The sequence below is a fragment of the Mugil cephalus genome, chromosome 7 (assembly GCF_022458985.1).
Source record: "Mugil cephalus isolate CIBA_MC_2020 chromosome 7, CIBA_Mcephalus_1.1, whole genome shotgun sequence".
In the NCBI taxonomy this organism is placed as follows: Eukaryota; Metazoa; Chordata; class Actinopteri; order Mugiliformes; family Mugilidae; genus Mugil; species Mugil cephalus.
Window position 1 is genome coordinate 18,787,118 of NC_061776.1, and position 19,180 is coordinate 18,806,297.

The window sequence follows — 19,180 nt, forward strand, 5'->3', positions numbered from 1 at the left end:
GGGGCTTAGTCAGCACCTCGCACTTGCTTTTGTGAATTCCTCAAACCACGCCTGGAGCATCTGTAGCAGAGCGCTGACACTGTACACGACATCACACCTATAATTTAACTGTAAATACAAATAAGGTGGAAAAAAAGTGAAATGGTAAAAAAATAACAACACATACATACTAGCTGTTTTTTCCCCCCCAAGATATGGTCTTATTTAGGTCACACGGCTTGACGGAAGAAAGGAAAACCCCACAAGGGCGAATTCTGAGGTGTTGAAGGTTGACGTGGCACCTCAGGACCGCACGGAGGAGGCTTTACTCTAACCTTTTCTGCTGACCCCCGTGCAAACAGGCTCAGCGTCAGCAACTCTGTCCACCAAGATTTCTACTTTCACCCAGATGCAGCACAAATACACGTTTTTTTTTTTTCTTCCCCTGAACAGTTTGGTAAATTCTCAGCAGCCCGGTCTCTCCCACTGTTCGGCAGGGCGCGAGAAAGAGTCAGAAAAATGAACAAAGCCGCCACGATTTCTGATATTAACCGAACGCTACAGATTCTGGGGATTTCACATGGTCGCGAAGAGACAAAGGCGTCCGGTCTGATTGATTTTCTTTGTTGCTGCTGACATCTAGTGGGAGGTTGCTATTATGTGATGCTACATTTACTCGAGGCTGGAAATGTGAAGGGCTCGTGAATATTTGTTCAGGTATTCATTTAGCACGTCGTTTTTTAGGTAAGATAATTACCAAAGTAGGAAGTGGGGGATACACTTAATTTCCACCTCTTTGCCAATAAGTATTTATACAAAATCTCTTGTATTTATCACAGCATTGACAAATAGAAATTACATTTTAATTCCAAAGCTATTAATTTATATATAAACCTAATGATTTAATAACCTTTTCCACCACCTACAGAAAGGTCAGAGGTCAGGTCAGCCATAGGAGACCTCCTGGATTAAGGCAGCCTTCGGTTTCGTGTTTAATGACACTTGAGCCGGGCAGGTGGCACAACAGCCATTTACCAGCTGGAGCGTCTCAGCTAACTCGGCCAACGTGACACCTGTCACATCCACTACAAAAAAAGCACATAAGCGGATAATAATAATTTTAGGTTAAGATTCCAGCAGCATATATATATAGGGTAACTATAACTGTGTCTGCTTCCTGTTGGAATAAAGGTCTCCGTTGTCTGAGCGCCGTCTCTGCCAGTCACCCAATGACCTGCCCAGCTGTATAGCATTACAGTATTCCCATTTTCAGAGTTGAAGCTAGGGCAAAAGATCCCTAAAATTAGCAGGGTAAGTGCCCTGTCTCTACCACTGCCCTGCAGCAGTGACGTTAATTGCACTCTATTTATACTTAAGAGTGCGGGACTCAGAAAGATCGAGTTTCTGTTATGCTTTATTCGACTGTCCATAAGTTTATGTGAGAACTGGAAAGCCGAACCAAGTCACCTCTGGTTATTTATCTGGATAAGGTGAATTTTAAAATATGCCTAAATAAGATGATTTCCTGGAGCTGGTTGTCAAAATTGAATAACACGGTGTTATATCAACCCGTCTAAATATGTGCAATGATGCTTCAAATAGTAAGTGTTGCCCCCGTACGCAGAGAAAACAAGAGGTTAGTTCACAAGCTCAGTTTCTAATTATAAAAGAATCCCAAAGTCAAATTTTGCACAAAGACACAAGGAAGCTGAGATCTCCCCCCACACACACTCTGTTGTGATACTGAATTTTATTCAGGTACCTACAACACACTTTTGTTCTTGAGTTATCATCAGTTAAACGAATCGGTTGAGAAGGAGAAAGGCATCGACAGTTCAGAGCCTGGATGTAAGGTGTCTGGGATTTTACAAAGCCTGTCGGGTGTGCACTCAACACGGCGGCGCTTCGCACGGACAAGACAAATAAAACATTCATGATAACACAAGATCAACAAAAGAGAGATTATTAAATATAAGACTAAGATGCAGGAATGGCCCGGAGAGCCATCTGTTCCTTTTCTGCAAACTGCATCTGAGGTTAAAGGGAGAAATTCACTCCAAAACAGAACCGACACACGGTTCATCTGTCGTTTGTGTCCGTAAAACGTCCAAAGCTGCTTCTTTGACATTCAACCGAATATCGTTTGTTACTGATGTCGTCACCGAAGTGAACAGGGATGTAGGCACACATTAGGCTTCAGTTTTAAATAGTTCGTTCAGACGTAGGCAGAAATGTAATGACATTCTTCGTTCATAAATTCAGAATCTGTCAATGAAGCAGCCACAGTACTTACCATGTTAAGACAAGCATGTACAACCGAAGGATAACGTCGCCTTGAGTCTGTTCATGCAGTCGATTTTTGGTGGGAAAAAACAAAATTACTTCTGATTGAAATCTGCATAGGTAATAAATACAAGGAGACCAAGGCTGTCAGTCAAATGGGTACCTGCCTGTTTTCTGTAATCAAAGTGATACTGCTCGTCCTCAGTCTGGCAAAGTCTTTCAAGTAATGGCTCTGAAGGCTGAAAAAATAGAGTCACATTCTCACATATTGAGCGACCCGAGCTACTGAACCCCACTTCGCCTTATTACTTCTGCTTATGATTAGGAAGATAAGTTAATTGCTTTTCATTCTGCCACCAGTCTGTGAGGGAACATTTGGCACAGAAATTCCTTCCCAGCGTGACAGAAACACAGCAGATGGTATAGGTGAACGTACAGAACCGGACAAAAATTGCCAGCAGGTGGGCGAGTTCGTTCACACGCTTCCTTTCTGAATGAATTTGCAAAACAACATGTGATTTCACGCCTCACTTTCATGCATGTTATCTGCCTACTTTGATCAGATGCTTCGTACCAGCAATACTAAAACCCTTCTCTCAAACAGGTCAGCCACCAGCAAACCCACACAAGCACCATCATACCGTAACAGAAGGGGGAAGAAGTGCATTAAATCCTGTGTGATGATGGAGTTTAGCCCAGCATTAAACAGCGGTAGAAACCAACGATCGTGAACTTTCAGAAAGTCTGTGTGAAGTGAAGTTAGAATGAAGCGAGAACTGACCAGATCTCAGCCCAAGGTTTTAAGCTCAGAGGCTGGATGTTTATTGCTATGGTTTGGTCTGACACGAGGTCGGTTTAGCCGGGAGCGGAGCAAAAGTCGAAAGAGATGAAGGTGAGGAGAATGGTGCGGAGAAAAGATTTGTTTTTAGTAAAGACCGGGGGAGAATTGGAAGATTAGCCTCTTCGGGGGACAAAGTGGAAGTCAGTGCAGTTCGATGAAGGCCTCCATCTCCTCAGAGATGAGTCCCCTGTAGGGCAGTCTGTGCTTTTCAATCGCACGTGCTGCCAGGCACTGAAGGGTGATGTAGTTCAGTGGGTAGAGGGCCGGGTGCCCGCTGCTGTGCTCATCCAGCAGCTCGTAGGCCGTCTTCCTCTGTGCGTTGGTGGCGTCAAAGTGAGCCCCCGCCTTCATGAGCAGCGCCATAATCTCCGGGCAGCCGTTGTTAGCAGCGACGTGCAGCGGCGTGTTGTTCTCGCAGTCCCGCGAATCCACGTCCGCGCCGCACTCTAGGAGCAGCGCGGCCACCGCCTGGGAGGGGAAGCGGCCGACGGGGTAGCGGCCGACGGACGTGGTCTCCTTGTCCACAGCCATGTGGAGGGGAGTGAAGCCGCTGCGGCCTCTGGGGTTCAGCTTCAGCAGGCGGTACACCGTGTGCTTCTTCTGGTGCTCCTGCTCCGGGCTGCACTCCAGCTTCTCCAGGAGGAAGATGAGATGGAGGATGATGGAGAGGGCCTTGGTGAACTGAGGAGCTTCGGGGGGGTTGTCCCTCTGCGCCACGGCTCTCTCCACCTCCCTCACGCTCTTCCCCAGGACAGTCATCAGATCGTGGAAGGTGATGCGTGTTGACAGGGTGCCTTTGGCCCGGTCTTGAAGGACAAAAGAGAAGAGCTCCGCGAAGGACAGGAAACTGGAGGCCGTCATGGGGCTGAGGGGGTCTAGGTTGCTCTGCTGCATGTCCAAAGCGTATTTCCACAGACTGATGCAGCGCTCAAAGTTGCCCGAGTCGGCGTACACGGCTCCCCTGTAGCGGATGTAATAAGAGGTGTCCGGGTGGGACGGCCCCAGGATGCGCTCGCGGACCAACAGGGCCTGCATCCTCATCTCGTCCGGGTCCGTGATCAAAGCCTCCAGCTCGTCCGCGGTGCTCACCTCCTGCGCGCAGCCGTAGGCGGGGATCGGGGGGCCGGGCGGAGGCTTGGCGAGGGACCCGGCCTTGTCCCCCGGCTGCCTCAGCTCCATGGCCCTTCTCCAGTACCTCATCGCCCCCAGCAGATCCCGCTTCTTGTCCACAAAAGTGGCCCCGAGGAGCTCGAGCGCGTCGACGCGCTCCTCCCTGGATGTGCGGGGCTGGTGGGCGAGGTACTCCACAATGTTAGTGTGGCCGGTCACGCTCGCGGCCAGGAGTGGGGTCATCCCGTACCCGTCCCTCTCCATGCGGGCGTTGCACTTGAGCAGCATCTTCATGATGTCCAGGCTCCCTGACTCGGCACAGTCGTGGAGGGCGGTGTTTCCCTTCACGCTTTTGCGGTTGACGTCCGCGCCGCGGTCCAGGAGGAACTTGGCTATCTCCTTGTGGCCCTTGTAGCAGGAGATCATGAGGCAGGTGTGGCCGTGGCGGTTGGCGACCTCCATGTCGGCTCTGTGCTCCACCAGGTACCGGACGATCTCCAGGTGACCGTCGAAGCAGGCGGCCCGGAGCGGCGTTGAGTTAGTTAGTGTTGCGTTGTTCACAGAGGCACCGTGTTTCAGCAGCGTCTTCACCACGGGGAGGTGTCCGGCAGCCGAGGCAGCCCACAGCGGCGGAGCCCCCTCGATGGTCTCGCCGTCAAAGTTAACCGAGCCCCCGAGTTCGACATTAGCCTTACAGTGTTCAAGGAGGTAGTCCACCACCTCCAGGTGTCCGTATCGAGAAGCTATCAACAGAGGGGTGCCTCCCTGGGTTTTCTCCTCGGCTAAAGCCTCCAGCTCCTCTGGAGTTTTGTTGCTCAGCAACTTCTGGATAAGTTTCAGCTTACCATCTCTGGCCGCGTTGAAAACCGCCGTGGTTATATCCATTTTTTACAAACTCTGTGCTGCCGCGCCGGCCACCAACCCCATAACCACCCGTTTATGGAAAAACTGCCGAAGCCGTTTTTAAATAGCTGAGCACGGGAATCTTGGTTCGGACTCGGTTCCTAGCTCACATCTTTCTGCCATTTTGAGGGTGCTGTCAAGATGGCGCTTGTGTTGTTTGACAGATCTATGTTTACGATTCCGGCGGGGCAGTGTGGGTGACGTAGTTTTAATGGAAATTCTATTTCGGAGCGAAGGGCGCCGCTTTATCGAGAGCGAACTGCATTTCCCATGATGCATGTCACTTAAAGGGCCTACCAGCTGACGGGTTCGTTTGTTATGGTTGTTCGGACCAACAAAGCACACTGCCTCCCATAGACCGAGAGCAGCAGCTGATTCCCGGCTCACAAACCAAATACACTTGACAGATAGAGGATTAGTTCAAATGGTAAGTTTGGTACCATCGAAGTGGATACATAAAATGTGTATTAACGATTTTGTTTTGAAGTGTTAATGCGAAAATTGTCTCACAAATGTGTACCCCCACTCACAGACAAACAAGTAAATGTTGGAAGTACTTGTATGCAGCTGTCACAGGCTTTAATGCGCTCATAGTTTAACATGATTCACAGTTCAAAAAAATAAAAAACTACCACCCGCCAGTCTCTAAGATATACAGGTTAAAAATAACCAGCTGTAGTGGAAATGTTCACATCATTCTTCTTAAATAAAAGCGCCAGTTGAGTTAATGTAGACAAACCTTTACAAGTAGAAGTCCTGCATCATCCTCCAGGGGCGATTTAAGACGCATGTGAATAGCATGACTTGCAAAAACAAGGTACTGGGAACAATGCACAATAATAAAAAATAATAATAATAATAATAATAATAAATAAAAAATTAGTTTAGTCCCTCTGACTGAGAATATTAATACTGAAGCCTCTACATGTGCATGTAATTTGAACACAGCAGAAGATAAATCTGTCTCTAATCTTTGATTCTCGGTGAGATATCGGATCATTTGATCATTTAATGAAATTAAACAATCTGAGAAGTTGAAAAATGGAAGTCACTATTTGGCAGAGCAACTGTTTAAACAACTGACCCGGTCTTTAACAACGTTATATTTTAAAAGTGTCATATTGTATAATATAGTGAAGTAGAACGTACAAAAATATTTACCCCTGAGTTGTGATGAAGTGGACGATCTACTAATATTACCGCTAGGATAGCTCAGCATTTTGTAATATTTTTAGGTCTGACATAAACATTTCTTGATGTGGTACCAGTAACGTCCAGATGATACTCAGAACCTCACAATCCTGTGACAGATTATAAAGATGGAAGCCTTCATGACGGAGGAGCTGTCGTTGCTCTTTTTTCCCACACAAACACAGAGGCCAGATTATTGACTTCACTGTCATAAAGCTGTTTGATTTTACCAGCTTCACTGCACCACAGTAAAGAAAAGTTGTGATCTCTACTTTTATCTGCATTAATTCAATGCGGCATGGAGCATTGCTGTTGTTTGGAGCAATGAAGTGAGGAATTAGAATGTGTTATTAATTCAAGGCATGGGGAGATTCACATCTGGGGATTTCAAAACTGGTGGAATTACACCTCTGTCAGAATATCACAAAGATCAGAACGGCGGCCATTTTCAGTTCTTCAGTTCAGCATCCTTGAACAAGCTGACATTCATTGCAATTCTCTGTTTCTAGAGAACTTAATCCAAACAAAAATGTAAACATCAGCTTCAAATATTCCATCACAATCCCAAACTCAAAGGACTGCAGGAGCTCTACTGTAAGGGTCCTTTGAAGTCTCAGAAATGTAGGTTTCTAATTTATAAGAGTAATAATTTATGACAGAAATCAAACATCGTTCTTTGGTAATATATGAGCCCAGCTATCGTTTTCATCAGGTCTGGTGAAATAGTGTTGCATTAAATTTGCATTTAATATTAACTGAATCTACAGCTGGATCTAATGATGTGGCGTTTGTCTTAGTGCTGATGGCATTAAACAAACTGCCGGTCATGTGATTACTGATGCAGGGTGATGCATTCAGGTTGCTGTTGCACTTTCATTTCAAAAGTGGAATGTAACATACTACATGTACTGCATTTAAGTTCACTTTTATCTACTTATACTCTCCTTGGGCATTTCCACCTTGATGCTTCTAAGATGAAGAATGCACACAAACAAATTCTCCACGATAAAATGATGAAATGTCGGATTTCTTTTTACTTCAGATGTAAGGATTCAGTGTGTTGCCAGGGTTACATTTTGGATGTCTCTGATTAAACTCCATCAAATAGTGACTTTTCCTTCTCACACGGTTTCATTTCAATAAATATCGAAATGATTGAATTTGCTCCAATATGCCTGGGCTGATGAAAAAAAAAAGCGCTGGATTTTATCACATTTGATTGAAAGCGCTGCTCAAGCAAGCAAGCAACCCACCGTTGGACTCATCGGTGGCGAAGAATCAGATTTCGCTGTATCCTGACAAACAACATTTTCCACCGAGCCCGGTCCAATATGGATCCATAATAGCACAGCAAAACCTGCACAGACAAGAATCGTGCGTGTGAGATAATAAGACTGTTTCGACCTTGGCTCCATTACTGACGGTAAAATGTAGCCTATGAAAATCTGCTGCTGCTTAATAGTGTTTTTCAGCTCAGAGGTTATTAGACTTTTATTAAACTTCCATTTCCCAGTAATTTGCTGTACTAAGTTTTGCCACATCTACAGAAGCAAAAATAATTGCTTAATTTTTCTTCCGCAGTTTTATCTCTTTGCTCTGAAGTCTGCAGGAAATTAATCTTCTTTAGGCTCATGGATAAATGTGTCCCATGAGGGCGCTTGTTGAGACTTATTTCAGTACTTCATAAGTAAATAGAGTTGGCTGCAGATCACCCTTTGGCATAAGACTGGGAGTGTTCTCAAGAGCGTTTACAGTTTTTAATGTTGCACTTTCCTTCTTTCCATCTCTGGGTTATAGGAGCGCCTATCCTGATGTACAGGAACAGAGCCCAGTCAACACATGGGGCAGGGAAATTAATGAAAAGATGTTTGGATGTTTTAATTTCATTTGTATTTTAGGCTCCACTTGCATGTCATTCTGCTTTCTCACCAGCAGAGGGGGCGTAAGAGCCGTGTTTGGCTAATGGCCCTAATTAGTGGGACCATATGCTTCACAAATGCATTAGTGCAGACTTTTATGGTTGGCATTTTCTTGTAGCCTACCCCATCTTCTCAAATACAGCTCCATTTATCATTCCAATTACTGAACACATAAATCAAGGCACAACCTCACCGAGCAGATGAATTATACCTGGAGCAGGACAGTGTGTGCCAACATTTGCTTCAGGAGAGCAATGATTCCACCTCCTGCCATCCTTAATAACTGTTTGAAAGCCTCTGGAGGACTGAATAGGAAACATGCTTTTAAAATTAAATGGGGAGTTTGAATGCTCGGAGACAACATTGCGTGCAGGGGGCCGCAGTTCAAAGCCTCACGGACGCACCCAGGCCGCGCGGGTCTCAGAGGACCCAACCACAGGGTTGTTTGGGGGAAAAAAAATGGGAAGCGTGGGTGAGCCAAGGAGGACTGATGATAATTTCCAGAGCTTTTTCGTGATCCAGAGGAATAATTAGAGGACAATGGGCCGAGGGGAAAGAAAAAGCAGGGCACCAGCATGTCTTTTTTATTCATGATTTCAAAAGCATATCACATGACAGCAGTCGTACAAACATCACGTCCACTGAAAGTTAAAATTTCATTTCCGAATATAAATTATTTAAAGTACACTGAGGCATTTTGTTTCATTTCCACGTAACGTGCAAGAACTCACATGTACTATTACTGCATAGTTACAGAAATACAGCTCCGACTCAAACACGACCGCCATCGCAGCACAGCATACCTAGGCACGTCACAAGGCTCATCGGAGGGGGCAACACTGTTTGTAATTCAACACTCGAAGGGAAACTCACAAGCAAGGACCACATTTCCACTGTTCACATTGTTAATATACTGGTGAGCTGTCGTTTTTTTGTTTGTTTGTTTGTTTGGTTGGTGATGTTGGCATCTAGATGAGATGGGAATTCTACAGAGGCCCTGATTCGTCCACCTGTTGCCGTACATTACACACAGTGTGCAGGATATAACTCCCTCCCCATCAGTATGCATTCTCCTGTTTAGTATTCATCAGATCTGTGAAGTGGAATGGAAGGGTAGCCACGGAAGAAGGGGGGCCCCCAAGATGTGGAGCTGCCTGCTTTCGCTTAAGTCTTGACAGGTGCTCCCTAGTGGCCCGCCAGCAGCTCACTGAGCAGCACCTCCCTCTCCCCCAGGAGCACGTCTCTCTTCAGACTCGTGCCTTTGTTCACCACCTTTATCTTCATGGCCAAGCTCTTGACCTGCGCCTGGGGCAGCGCGTCGAAAAAGAAGTCCTCATTGAACACCGGGTTCCTGCTGTTCTTGATGATGGTGCTCCTTTGTTTCTGCTGCTTCCCCGGGTTCAGGTACAGCGCGACGCAGCAGTTGATGCTTTTAAGGTCCGTCTGCCTGTCGTAAAGGGCCTCGGCCGCGAGCACGCGCACCCTCAGCCGGGCCGCCTCCGGGTCGTAGTGGGTGCTCAGCCTCAGTGTCCCCCCCTTGTGGAGGTTGACGGTGTGCTCGCGTTGCAGGAGGTCCGACGCCGCGCCCCTCGAGCCTCCGCCTTTGCATCCGCGGAAGGCAGGAGACGGGGGGCAGCGCGTGCGGCGGCGCTGCATGTTGGGGCTGTTGTCTGCTGAGCTGCATTCATCCGTGGAGAGGGAGCTGTGGCGTGCCAAGGAGCGCTTGGCACGAGACACCTTGAGGGAGAGAGAGAGAGAGAGAGAAAAATAAACTGGCATCAGACATAAGCCTCACGCTGAATCAAAGGGAAGCACTTTTGTAACACGTTCACTTTTTTTTTATTACTTATATAAACTCCCCACCTTGGCTTGCGTCTCCTGCGTAATGGAGCGAAGTAGAGAGGCAGATCTTGACAGGAGAGGGGAGTTAAAGGGGGAGGATTCGGCCGAGGAGCAGGTGTCGCTCTCTCCGCCGCTGAAGTAGCGGTACGGGTTGGGGTCAGCCGGAGCCAGCAGCGTCCCCCCCTGGGAGCGCCTCTGGGAGTTCGGGGAGGTGAGAGGGCTGCTGGGGTCGCTGTGGAACAGGCTCTCTTTGCGCCGAGTGTGTGGGGACTCCACCAGGGTGGAGAAGCCGTAAGAAGTCTGGGCCTTGGGGACGTACGGCAGAGACATCGCAGTCTGCGACTGGGGGTCAGCGTTGGTGTTGACTTCGCCGCCGGCCCTGCCCGCGGACGGAACACCTGGCTCGTCGGCGCAATCTATCTGGATGATGTGGCGGTTGGCTGACTTCTGGAGGTTGCGGGCGAATAGGCGGGGGCTGCAGGGGTTCTTGCTGCTCCGGGCTCTGGGGCTCTGGCTGCAGATGGCATGGTCAGAGGAGGAGGGTCTCAGGGTGGAGCAGTGCTGAGGCTCTGGGGTGACCGGCTCGTCTGGCGGGCAGCAGATAAGTTTGGGTGGGATGAAGAAATCGGGGATCTTTTCCGGGGTGAGCACATTGGCATAAACCGAGACGGGGATGGCCTCCACTGTCTGCGGGGACTGGGATTGCGTCCCGCTGCGGAGCCTCTCCAGTAACCACATGCCCACTCAGACGCCTCAGCTCACGGTTTCTCTAATAAAAGAAAAGTGATGTGCGAATAGCACGTTTAAAGATACCAATAAGATGCACTTCTATATATATTTTTTTGTTTGTTTGTTGGGTTTAAATGTCATTTCCCACAAGAAATATCACGCAGGATAGATGAAATCTATGTTGCCCTTTACACCTCAGCAGAAAAAAGAACATGCTCTTGAACCAAGCAGTTCACGCATCCAGTCAGATTACAAGAGTAATAAAAACATTTCTTCTAAGTCCGAGGCTTTAAATGTATTAGTTTAAGCATCTCTTTGGAATTTGAGCAAAGAGAAGGAGATAAAGAAATAACGTAATAAACCCGTTTACACGAGCTCCATTTAGATTTTTTTCAGAACCCATCAAATTAGACGATTAAAATCCGAAATCTTTGGAATTGCATTTCCTCGGCGAAATATTGAAAACAAATAGGTAAAAACGAGTCTAAACAACTTTCTCCCTCAGAAAAGAAAAGCAACAGTGAGTTCCGCTGCGCTCCACATTTGTTATAAAAAAAAATATACCCACCTGTTGTCTGTGCAACTCTTTTCTTTCCAAATCGACGTGCGCTCGGCTGCAGCCTCCGTGCGTAAAAGGTATTTTTCCGATTGCTGAAGTCCAGGTGTGATCCACAACGCTCGCCAGCGGGGAAAGGGGGCTGCTAGATCAACCACTCTCGCTTTATATGATGGGGGTCTCTGACTTCTGAGCCAATGAGGAGGTTGTGAAACCTTCCCATGATATTTACCATCAAACTATTCCCTGCGCAGGCACGAGGGGGAACTCATTTAAAAGCTGTTGTTCCGTCGCCCACAAAGTGTTGCGAATGATGTGGGCTTCATATCTCACTGCCTCATTGATTTTTAGAGCGAACGCCACCGTGATTGCATTTGGCGTTCACGTGAGATCTAGTCTCTTATGTGTCAGATGGAGCACCATGTTCAGGGACGTACAAGCACCCGGACAGAAGCCTTAATTGCACTTCCTGGTGGCACACTGATGATAATGTGGAGTGACAATATGCTGCGCTTTAACCCACCATCTGAACTCATTTACCAATGAAAATGAGACTCTGTCTTTGTATGCACAGAGGATTCTTTTTTTCTCAGAGAAGCGAAAAAGTAAACGCACCACGAGAGAAACTGTAGAAGAAATTTAACAGTGGTGAGTTGCCATTCTGTTTCTGTTTAAAACTAATACAATTTGTATTAAATATATTCTGCGTGCCTCTCGGCTTCATTAAATAAGCTTACAAATCACTGCAGCTTGCTTTCAGTGAGTGTTGGATTTATTTATTTATTTTTTTTTTAAAAAGCCCACTGTTTATCCATTCGTTTTCCCATGGGCTTGCCGCTGACTTTTATATTTGTGCCAGAGTATGTCCCACACAGAGCCCTGGGATCCACAGACTCTCTGGTGCCTGCTGTACCCAAAAACTATGACAAAGACCTGCGGCAGAGCTGCCTACTGTAGCTGGGATGCAAACTCTGGAACAGTTCCACTGTTGGTCTGGAGACAGCACATCGAATGAGGTGTTTGAGCCCCCACTGAAAAACTGCTTTTAGGATAAATGATGATCTCTTAGCTAAAATGTGAGTTTTAGAACTGAAAGGATTAGTTTAACGTAAGACAAGCTCATTGATTTTATATTCGTTTTTTCATAACTTTGATCCCTTTTTTCTTTCGCAGCAGTAAACTGACTATCTATTGAAATAGTTGCTTGGACAGAAGCTGAAAAAATTGCAGAAATCTGATGAGATTTAACAATTATTTGACCTTTTTGAGGCCGAATCACTAATTAATTAAGAAATCAACACTCAGATTAATGAAAATGTTAGTTTTGCTAATACTGCTCCCTTCCATTCTTTCAAAACCTTTTGTATTCCCTTGTTTTTGACAAGATCAATTGTTTGTTTGTTTTTTGTTGTTTTTTTAAAAAAAAATCTAAAATTGTTTGACACCTTGCATTTTCTTTAAATTTGCAGCTCTTTTTATGTGTAATAAATCGGATTTAACTCGGTCTGTAAGTGACGCTGGGGTCTAAAGATACAATGAATGACAATAGTGGGATAATGTAATACACAAGTATGATATATAATGTTGGTTTTGTGCTTCCAAAAGCCAAAAATGAAGGCTTGAAGTGTGAAGCGTAGTAGGTGACTATTTTTAGGTTCTCTTAATCACTCTGAGCTCCACGTCTCGTGTGAAATAGTTACTATTTGAGTTTTCAAAAACAACATAAGGCATCTCGAATATCTCTTGCCTACCTGCCAGATCTCATCACAAAACAGCTTAATTGCATAATGTGGAACAGGGGAAGTCTAAAAGAATCATGGCAGCACTTTGAAAACTAATACGTTTTTCATTCATAGTTTCAGAAAACTCTTCTTTTCCGTTTCTACACAAAGCCTGCTCGCAGAGACATACGATCCCATGTAAACACACTCTAAGAGTCTGAATAAAGTACATTGTCTTTTTTTTATTTATTTATCCTTTAATCTGGGCCCATGTCTGTTTGTTGAAAGCCAAAAAATGTATTCAACCCACGGTGTCTTTTGCCAGGTGTTAAACTCGGAGGTGGATCTGTCATGGTATGAGCAGCCATCTCGTAGGAGTCTTTTGGACCAGTTCACGTTCTGCAGGGTTTCAGAAATGGCCAATAAATGTGTGGCCATCTTACTGGGCTAGCTGAGTCCTTTCATTTTGTAAATATTTCAGATTTACATCCCTGCACCTTGCTGATCGTTCTAAAGATGATTCAGCACGATGATTTGTTGTCATTATCTATAGGTTGCACATAATTGTGTCTATCTGCACATTGCCTTATGTGACTGGATCATTCAAATAATGTTTCTTATTTTCATTCACAATTAAAGACACCACAGACTGGCTACTTTTTACTCAGCTATAAGCGTATTTCTCCTTGTAGTTAGAGTCTGGTCAGCTTGGCTGGATATGCAATGAATGTGGGTAGTCCTTCTGCCTTAACAGTGTGTTAAACATATTCTGTGTCACATTACATGCGACTCAGTGCATGCAAAGCAAGAATATTGCTTTTCAAGTCACCTACGCTTACATTATTATTTAAGGCAGTTTCTCTTGAGAGTAGCTTCAACACTTTATTCCCGCAAGTGTAATTTGTTATTATTATTATTATAATCAATGACCATTGCTTTTATTGATTGGAAAGGAAAACAGGGATTGATTTCCTGCCATTTGGGTATTAGTTCTAAAAGACGTCAACTTTGAAAGGGACTGCTGCTGCAAACAAGTTTAGATGTGGATTACTTCCATGCAAAGGTCATTTTAAAGTCTATTTACATCTTAGACAAACAACTCCATGCAAGACTTCCTCCAAGGCAAAAAGAACTGGACACACACTGTTCACTAATGTTAAAGACACAAAGAAAAGACATAATGTGATTCATTTAAACGTCTCTCCCCTAGTTAAGTTAAGGCTAGACATGCTGCATTCAGCTAGATATGTACTATTATCATTAATCATCATTATCTGCTTCTCTTGTCACTGTCTTGCTTTCTGCTGCTTTGTTTTTTTTTCACTGCCAAAGGGATCATTTCTTTCCATTTTAAATCATCCATCAGAATACTTTATAGAGTCACGCACACGACACGTAGCGGGATTGAGTTGTATCAGCTAGGGACCCTTAGGGAGGTTTCCCACTGTCACGGAAAACTTGACATGTTGAAGCTTGTTTTAAACTCCTGCAAGTCGCACCTTCGGGTTGAAAGCATTTCAAACTGTGCACTAGTGATGTACGGATCAATACTGAAATACTGATACTCTTTATGCTCTGAATGAGATTCTCAAATCACAATACCGCTACTTTTGATGCTTCGGGTCATTCGAGGTAATGTATCATGAAATGTATATCATTAACAGGAACACATTGGAAAGTAACTAAACTGTTGAGTTGTCGCAACACAACAAACCTTGTGACACACCTCAGCAAGTTTACATTTTTATAGTGGTTCTTATTAATTAAACAATAATTTATTTCAATGGTCTTGTTATTTTACTTCCTTTTTTTTCACATATTTTGTGTGATTGTGTCCTCTGTTTGGTCTTTCTGTATTAGCTCGGCTACATTGTAAATGAGGATCACTTTTTTTGGATTTACTAGACACATTAGGCGTATTTGCACAACCAATCTTTATCAGAACGGTATCGCCGATACCAGCCTGAATTTTATTTTTCAGTATCGGATCAGAAAGGAAACCAATGGTATCAAACATCACTGCTGTGTACTGGTGTATCTCTATTGTTGTGTCATTATGCCACTAAAGCACCAGGCAGCGACCAGTCGTCTGTGTAGAGTTGTGTAGAGTTGCGCACAGTGTGGAGGGGCATTGAGCAGCTGTTTGAGTTGAAGTCCATAAATGTGGATCAGCACAGAATGTAGAGAACACATCTGAGTAGATGGTGTGTAGGAGGCTGAACAAAGGAGTACTTTCTGTACTTGTCCAGCTGCTGAGACACTTGAACAAGGAAATCCATTTTAAATGACAGCTGTTACGGGTCCACGCTGCCGCGACATGTAGTTACATTTCTGGGGAGATGCACTTCAGGTTGTGGCATGGGGTTGGGAGCTACGCGGAACCTACGTACTAACCTACAACGTGCAACTATAAATTGAGCTTTAAAGTTCGTCAGCTCTCTGTTTCTGTTTAAATATCAATAAAAACAGTCATATGTATATGTTTTCAAAGATTATAAAAACGACTTTTGGCTGTTTTTCTTTACCTAATTTAAACTTATTTGAACATTTCAACGGTTTATAATGTGCACATTCATTCACAACTGTGCTACCAATGCAGATGTGTGAACCTGGAAGCAAATGCTGTAACTGCTGCCAGTCACGGCTCCACAAAGAACTAAAGTAGGGTTCTATGTAATTATGCAAACGAGATTCCATTCATGCGATTTTTCTGAAAGTAGATTGTAGTCAATTATAGATTAGTGATGAACCATTAGATTTGTACATCAAAGGCATGATTCATCCACTGGTCAAGCAATCCACTTAAATATTTGGCCAGTCAACAAGATGACTTTTGCACTTAAACTGAGAACAGAAATATATTATAACCAAACCACCGGCAGTAGCTCTGTGGGGCTGTAATGCTTTTTACATATTGTACATAAATGTTAAAGTTAGATTCACTACCTAACCTAGTTTAAATAAGGTAATGTTGGGTTTTAAAGGGTTGAATAAAGCCTTGAGCCTGGTATGTGATAATGTGAAAAACAGGAAGTATGTTACTCTTGCTATTTTACCATATAAGCAGTGGTTCACAGTTCATCACTTTGCTGCAGCTTGCTCACAGATTAGGGTACATCACACCCCAATATTTCACACACTGTAAACCAGATAAGGCCAGTTTCTGCTACACATGGTAAATGTGCATGCTACACATGAAAGGTGATGCCCCTCCCTTTGTTACGTGTGGAGCCTAGTTAGAACAAGATCACTGTGTATACTTTGTTGAGGGCTTCCCCTGTCCAACCCTTAAGGTGGTTAGGTCGAAGTCTCAGCACTGAATCAATACTTATTCTCCATGTACCAAATAAATAACCTAAGAAAGAAATTGTTGTGTGATTTGTGCGTAGCTGGACTATCCTTTTCAAAAGGTATAAGATCCTGGGCTGAAGAAGAGTAAAAAAATCCTCCTTCAGCAGTGAAGTGCTTTATTTGTCATTATACAACAATGTAAAATTAAATAACATGGTCGGTCCTGAGCCGCTGTGACCAAGCACACTGCGACTGTGGGCCAACCTGACCCGGCACCTAGCACCACATGCTTTTTTGATGATGATGGTGGTGGGAGGAAACTGGTGTATTATTTTAGGTTGACAAAATACAGAACCTTTTAAAGCATAGGTCTTCAACAGGTTGTCTGGGACTCCTAGAGGGTCCGCTGAGGTACTGCAGGGGGGATCGTAAAACCTTTGGTTGATTAGGCATTTTTTATATACAGTATTTTTAATTTTCCCTCACAAATTTAAATTTCTTTAAATATATATTTACACGAATCCAACATATTTTAATGAAGTGATAAATGGAGGCAGTCAACACTTCACTCATTCAGCAATATAGGACCTGCCAATCTAATCCTCATGTGCACAGTAGGTCCCGCCCCTACTGCTACTGAGCCAAAAGCCTATTACGTCCCCATGTGAAATCCAGAAGTATGCAGCAATATTAGCAGACTAGAAGCTAACAGTGCAGCTCGCTCCGAGGCCAAAATGGATCGCTTTGTTTTATTTGTATGTATGTATGTTTATGTCAGGTATCTTCATGTTACGGCAATTGCAAGGCCGCCCTAATGTTGCATGTTTGAAATTAAAAAAAGAATAAATGTATATTTGAACCTTTGCATTTGAATAGCTTAATATTGAATGGAAAAATTATGATAATAATGTATATTTATCAATAGTGATAGGCTGTTTAATTTAGATCATATATAGTAGGTAGGGGGTCCCCACTTCATCTAGCATCAGGTCCTTGGCCTGAAAAGCGTTGAAGACCTCTGTTTTAAAGTTTAATTGATGCAAATGCATGGCACAGTCAATGCTGATTGTGTATTCTTAAATAAATTCTAAGTATTAGGTGATCAAGCAGACTGTTAAGCGTTTCTTTTTCATTTAGTGGTATTTATAAATTGGATTGCATTCTAAACTGGATTTTGACATATTGTGCAAAAGCTGAAAATGATTATTTCCGTATTTTATGGATTTCCTCTTGTGATATCCTCTAAAACATCTCTCTCACACATGATACACACACTGTTAACTCACAACTTGTACATTATGAACATGCGTGCATGCAGACACACACACACACACACACGTAGTAGTGTGATTCTGTCAGCTTTAATTGGGCCAGCTCTGCTGTGCCTCTGTTTATAATGAGGCTTTCCACACTTATCTGATTCTAGCTTCTTCCAGTCAACCTGCAGGATCGAACACCATGTCTTGCTCCAATTAGGTCTCTGCTGCGTGATATGTTCAGGAGCAGTAACTATCTATATCGACACACATAACCACGTACGTCACATCAGCTGACCATCAGCTGGTGTGGACGATCACCAGTCATGTTTGACAGAGGCATAGTGGCTTTTTCTGAAGTAAATGTGTCATTATTCCCAGCAGTTACGTTGTGCTGTTTTTTCCCCCGTTTTTACCTCTACCAGCTGCGTTCTTACTATTTCATCTGTCATTTTCAATATTCTTTTCGTGAAAGTCATCACTGGTATTGATGGGAGAATATTTACAGATTACAGACGTTTGATCCAGCAAGTATCCATGGTCTGCAGGGTATGAATGACCGAAAAAGCCATTTAGGTCTTGAAATCTAAACTAACCTTGCATAGATTGGTCAACAGTATAAATGTTTTTTACAAGTCGTCAAAGAATCTATAAACTTGAAAAATCTGTCTCCATGTTTTCTAGGATATTGCATATATCCATATTTATGGACCCATTATTGGAGGTTGAAGAGAGTTATTTTTGTGGTTTTATTATCCTAAATTATTGTAATTTCAATTTTTGTCAAAATGCTTTGCCGTATGAGAAACAAACCCAACCCTCTGCTCATTTTTGAGGTTATGTCATCGTAGAACAAATGCAGTCTAAAAACAGATTACCACGCACAATAGCCGAAATATAAAAGTCCACCTACGTGTGTCATCAGCATTGCTCTCATTAGGTGTCTTCACCACTGGATTTGGATGTCATTGCTGGCCTGATAAGACAAAAATTGGCCCCGCATCACATTGAAAATAGCAGCTCCGTCTATTCCACTTAGATCACTTTTGTGCAGCATGTGCCAGAATCAAAAGAACGTATCGATTTTGGTGCTCATTATGTGCACATCCAATGTTGGAGGCTGAATTCTTCTCTGGGAAACAGTACTGAAACTTAGAGTAAATGTCAAATGAAATGTCACATGGATTATTGCCTCTGCATTACTATTCTGCTGTCAGGTGGCTTAGAAGATTTTCATTCCAGATTTCACACACACACGTGCGCACACGCACACACACACACGCACACATATATATATATATTGCTTTACTTTTTACTGGTCGAGAATTTATTGATCAGCCACAACATTAAAACCACTGACTGGAGAAGTGAATAGCATTGAGACCATATTGTGACAATTCAATGCTCTGCTGACACACGCACACACAAAAACAGTTTTAGGAACATTTCTGTCATGGTCTGCGCAAGGTGTCTGCTTTTCTTTAAAATCATCTATTTCTTTAAAACCATCTATATGTTTTATATTTACAAATCTCCTTTCATTCTTACATGAATCAGAC

At 43.8% G+C, this 19,180-nt stretch overlaps 2 protein-coding genes across 2 annotated transcripts; both read right to left on the reverse strand.

Moving 5' to 3' along the window:
• Window positions 1-1,710: 1,710 nt before the first annotated feature.
• On the reverse strand, window positions 1,711-5,280 carry fem1a (fem-1 homolog a). Its single transcript, XM_047589629.1, has one exon. It carries the CDS (start codon window positions 5,096-5,098, stop codon window positions 3,245-3,247), a length of 1,854 nt encoding a protein of 617 aa, XP_047445585.1. The 5' UTR covers window positions 5,099-5,280; the 3' UTR covers window positions 1,711-3,244.
• Window positions 5,281-8,796: 3,516 nt separating this feature from the next.
• LOC125010160 (C2 calcium-dependent domain-containing protein 4C-like) lies at window positions 8,797-11,864 on the reverse strand. Its single transcript, XM_047588532.1, has 3 exons — window positions 11,366-11,864; window positions 10,090-10,837; window positions 8,797-9,963 (listed from the first exon to the last, which is right to left on the reverse strand). The coding sequence occupies exons 2-3, from the start codon at window positions 10,804-10,806 to the stop codon at window positions 9,412-9,414; spliced, it is 1,269 nt and encodes a 422-aa protein (XP_047444488.1). The 5' UTR covers window positions 10,807-10,837; window positions 11,366-11,864; the 3' UTR covers window positions 8,797-9,411.
• Window positions 11,865-19,180: the final 7,316 nt, after the last annotated feature.

What these genes read in the sequence shown, in the direction of transcription:
- LOC125010160 (XM_047588532.1), bottom strand. Translation starts at nt 10,806, where the DNA reads ATGTGGTTACTGGAGAGGCTCCGCAGCGGGACGCAATCCCAGTCCCCG. An exon ending in CGCAGGAGACGCAAGCCAAG is followed by an intron (nt 9,964 to 10,089) that starts GTGGGGAGTTTA and finishes CTCTCCCTCAAG; the next exon opens with GTGTCTCGTGCCAAGCGCTC.
- fem1a (XM_047589629.1), bottom strand. Translation starts at nt 5,098, where the DNA reads ATGGATATAACCACGGCGGTTTTCAACGCGGCCAGAGATGGTAAGCTG.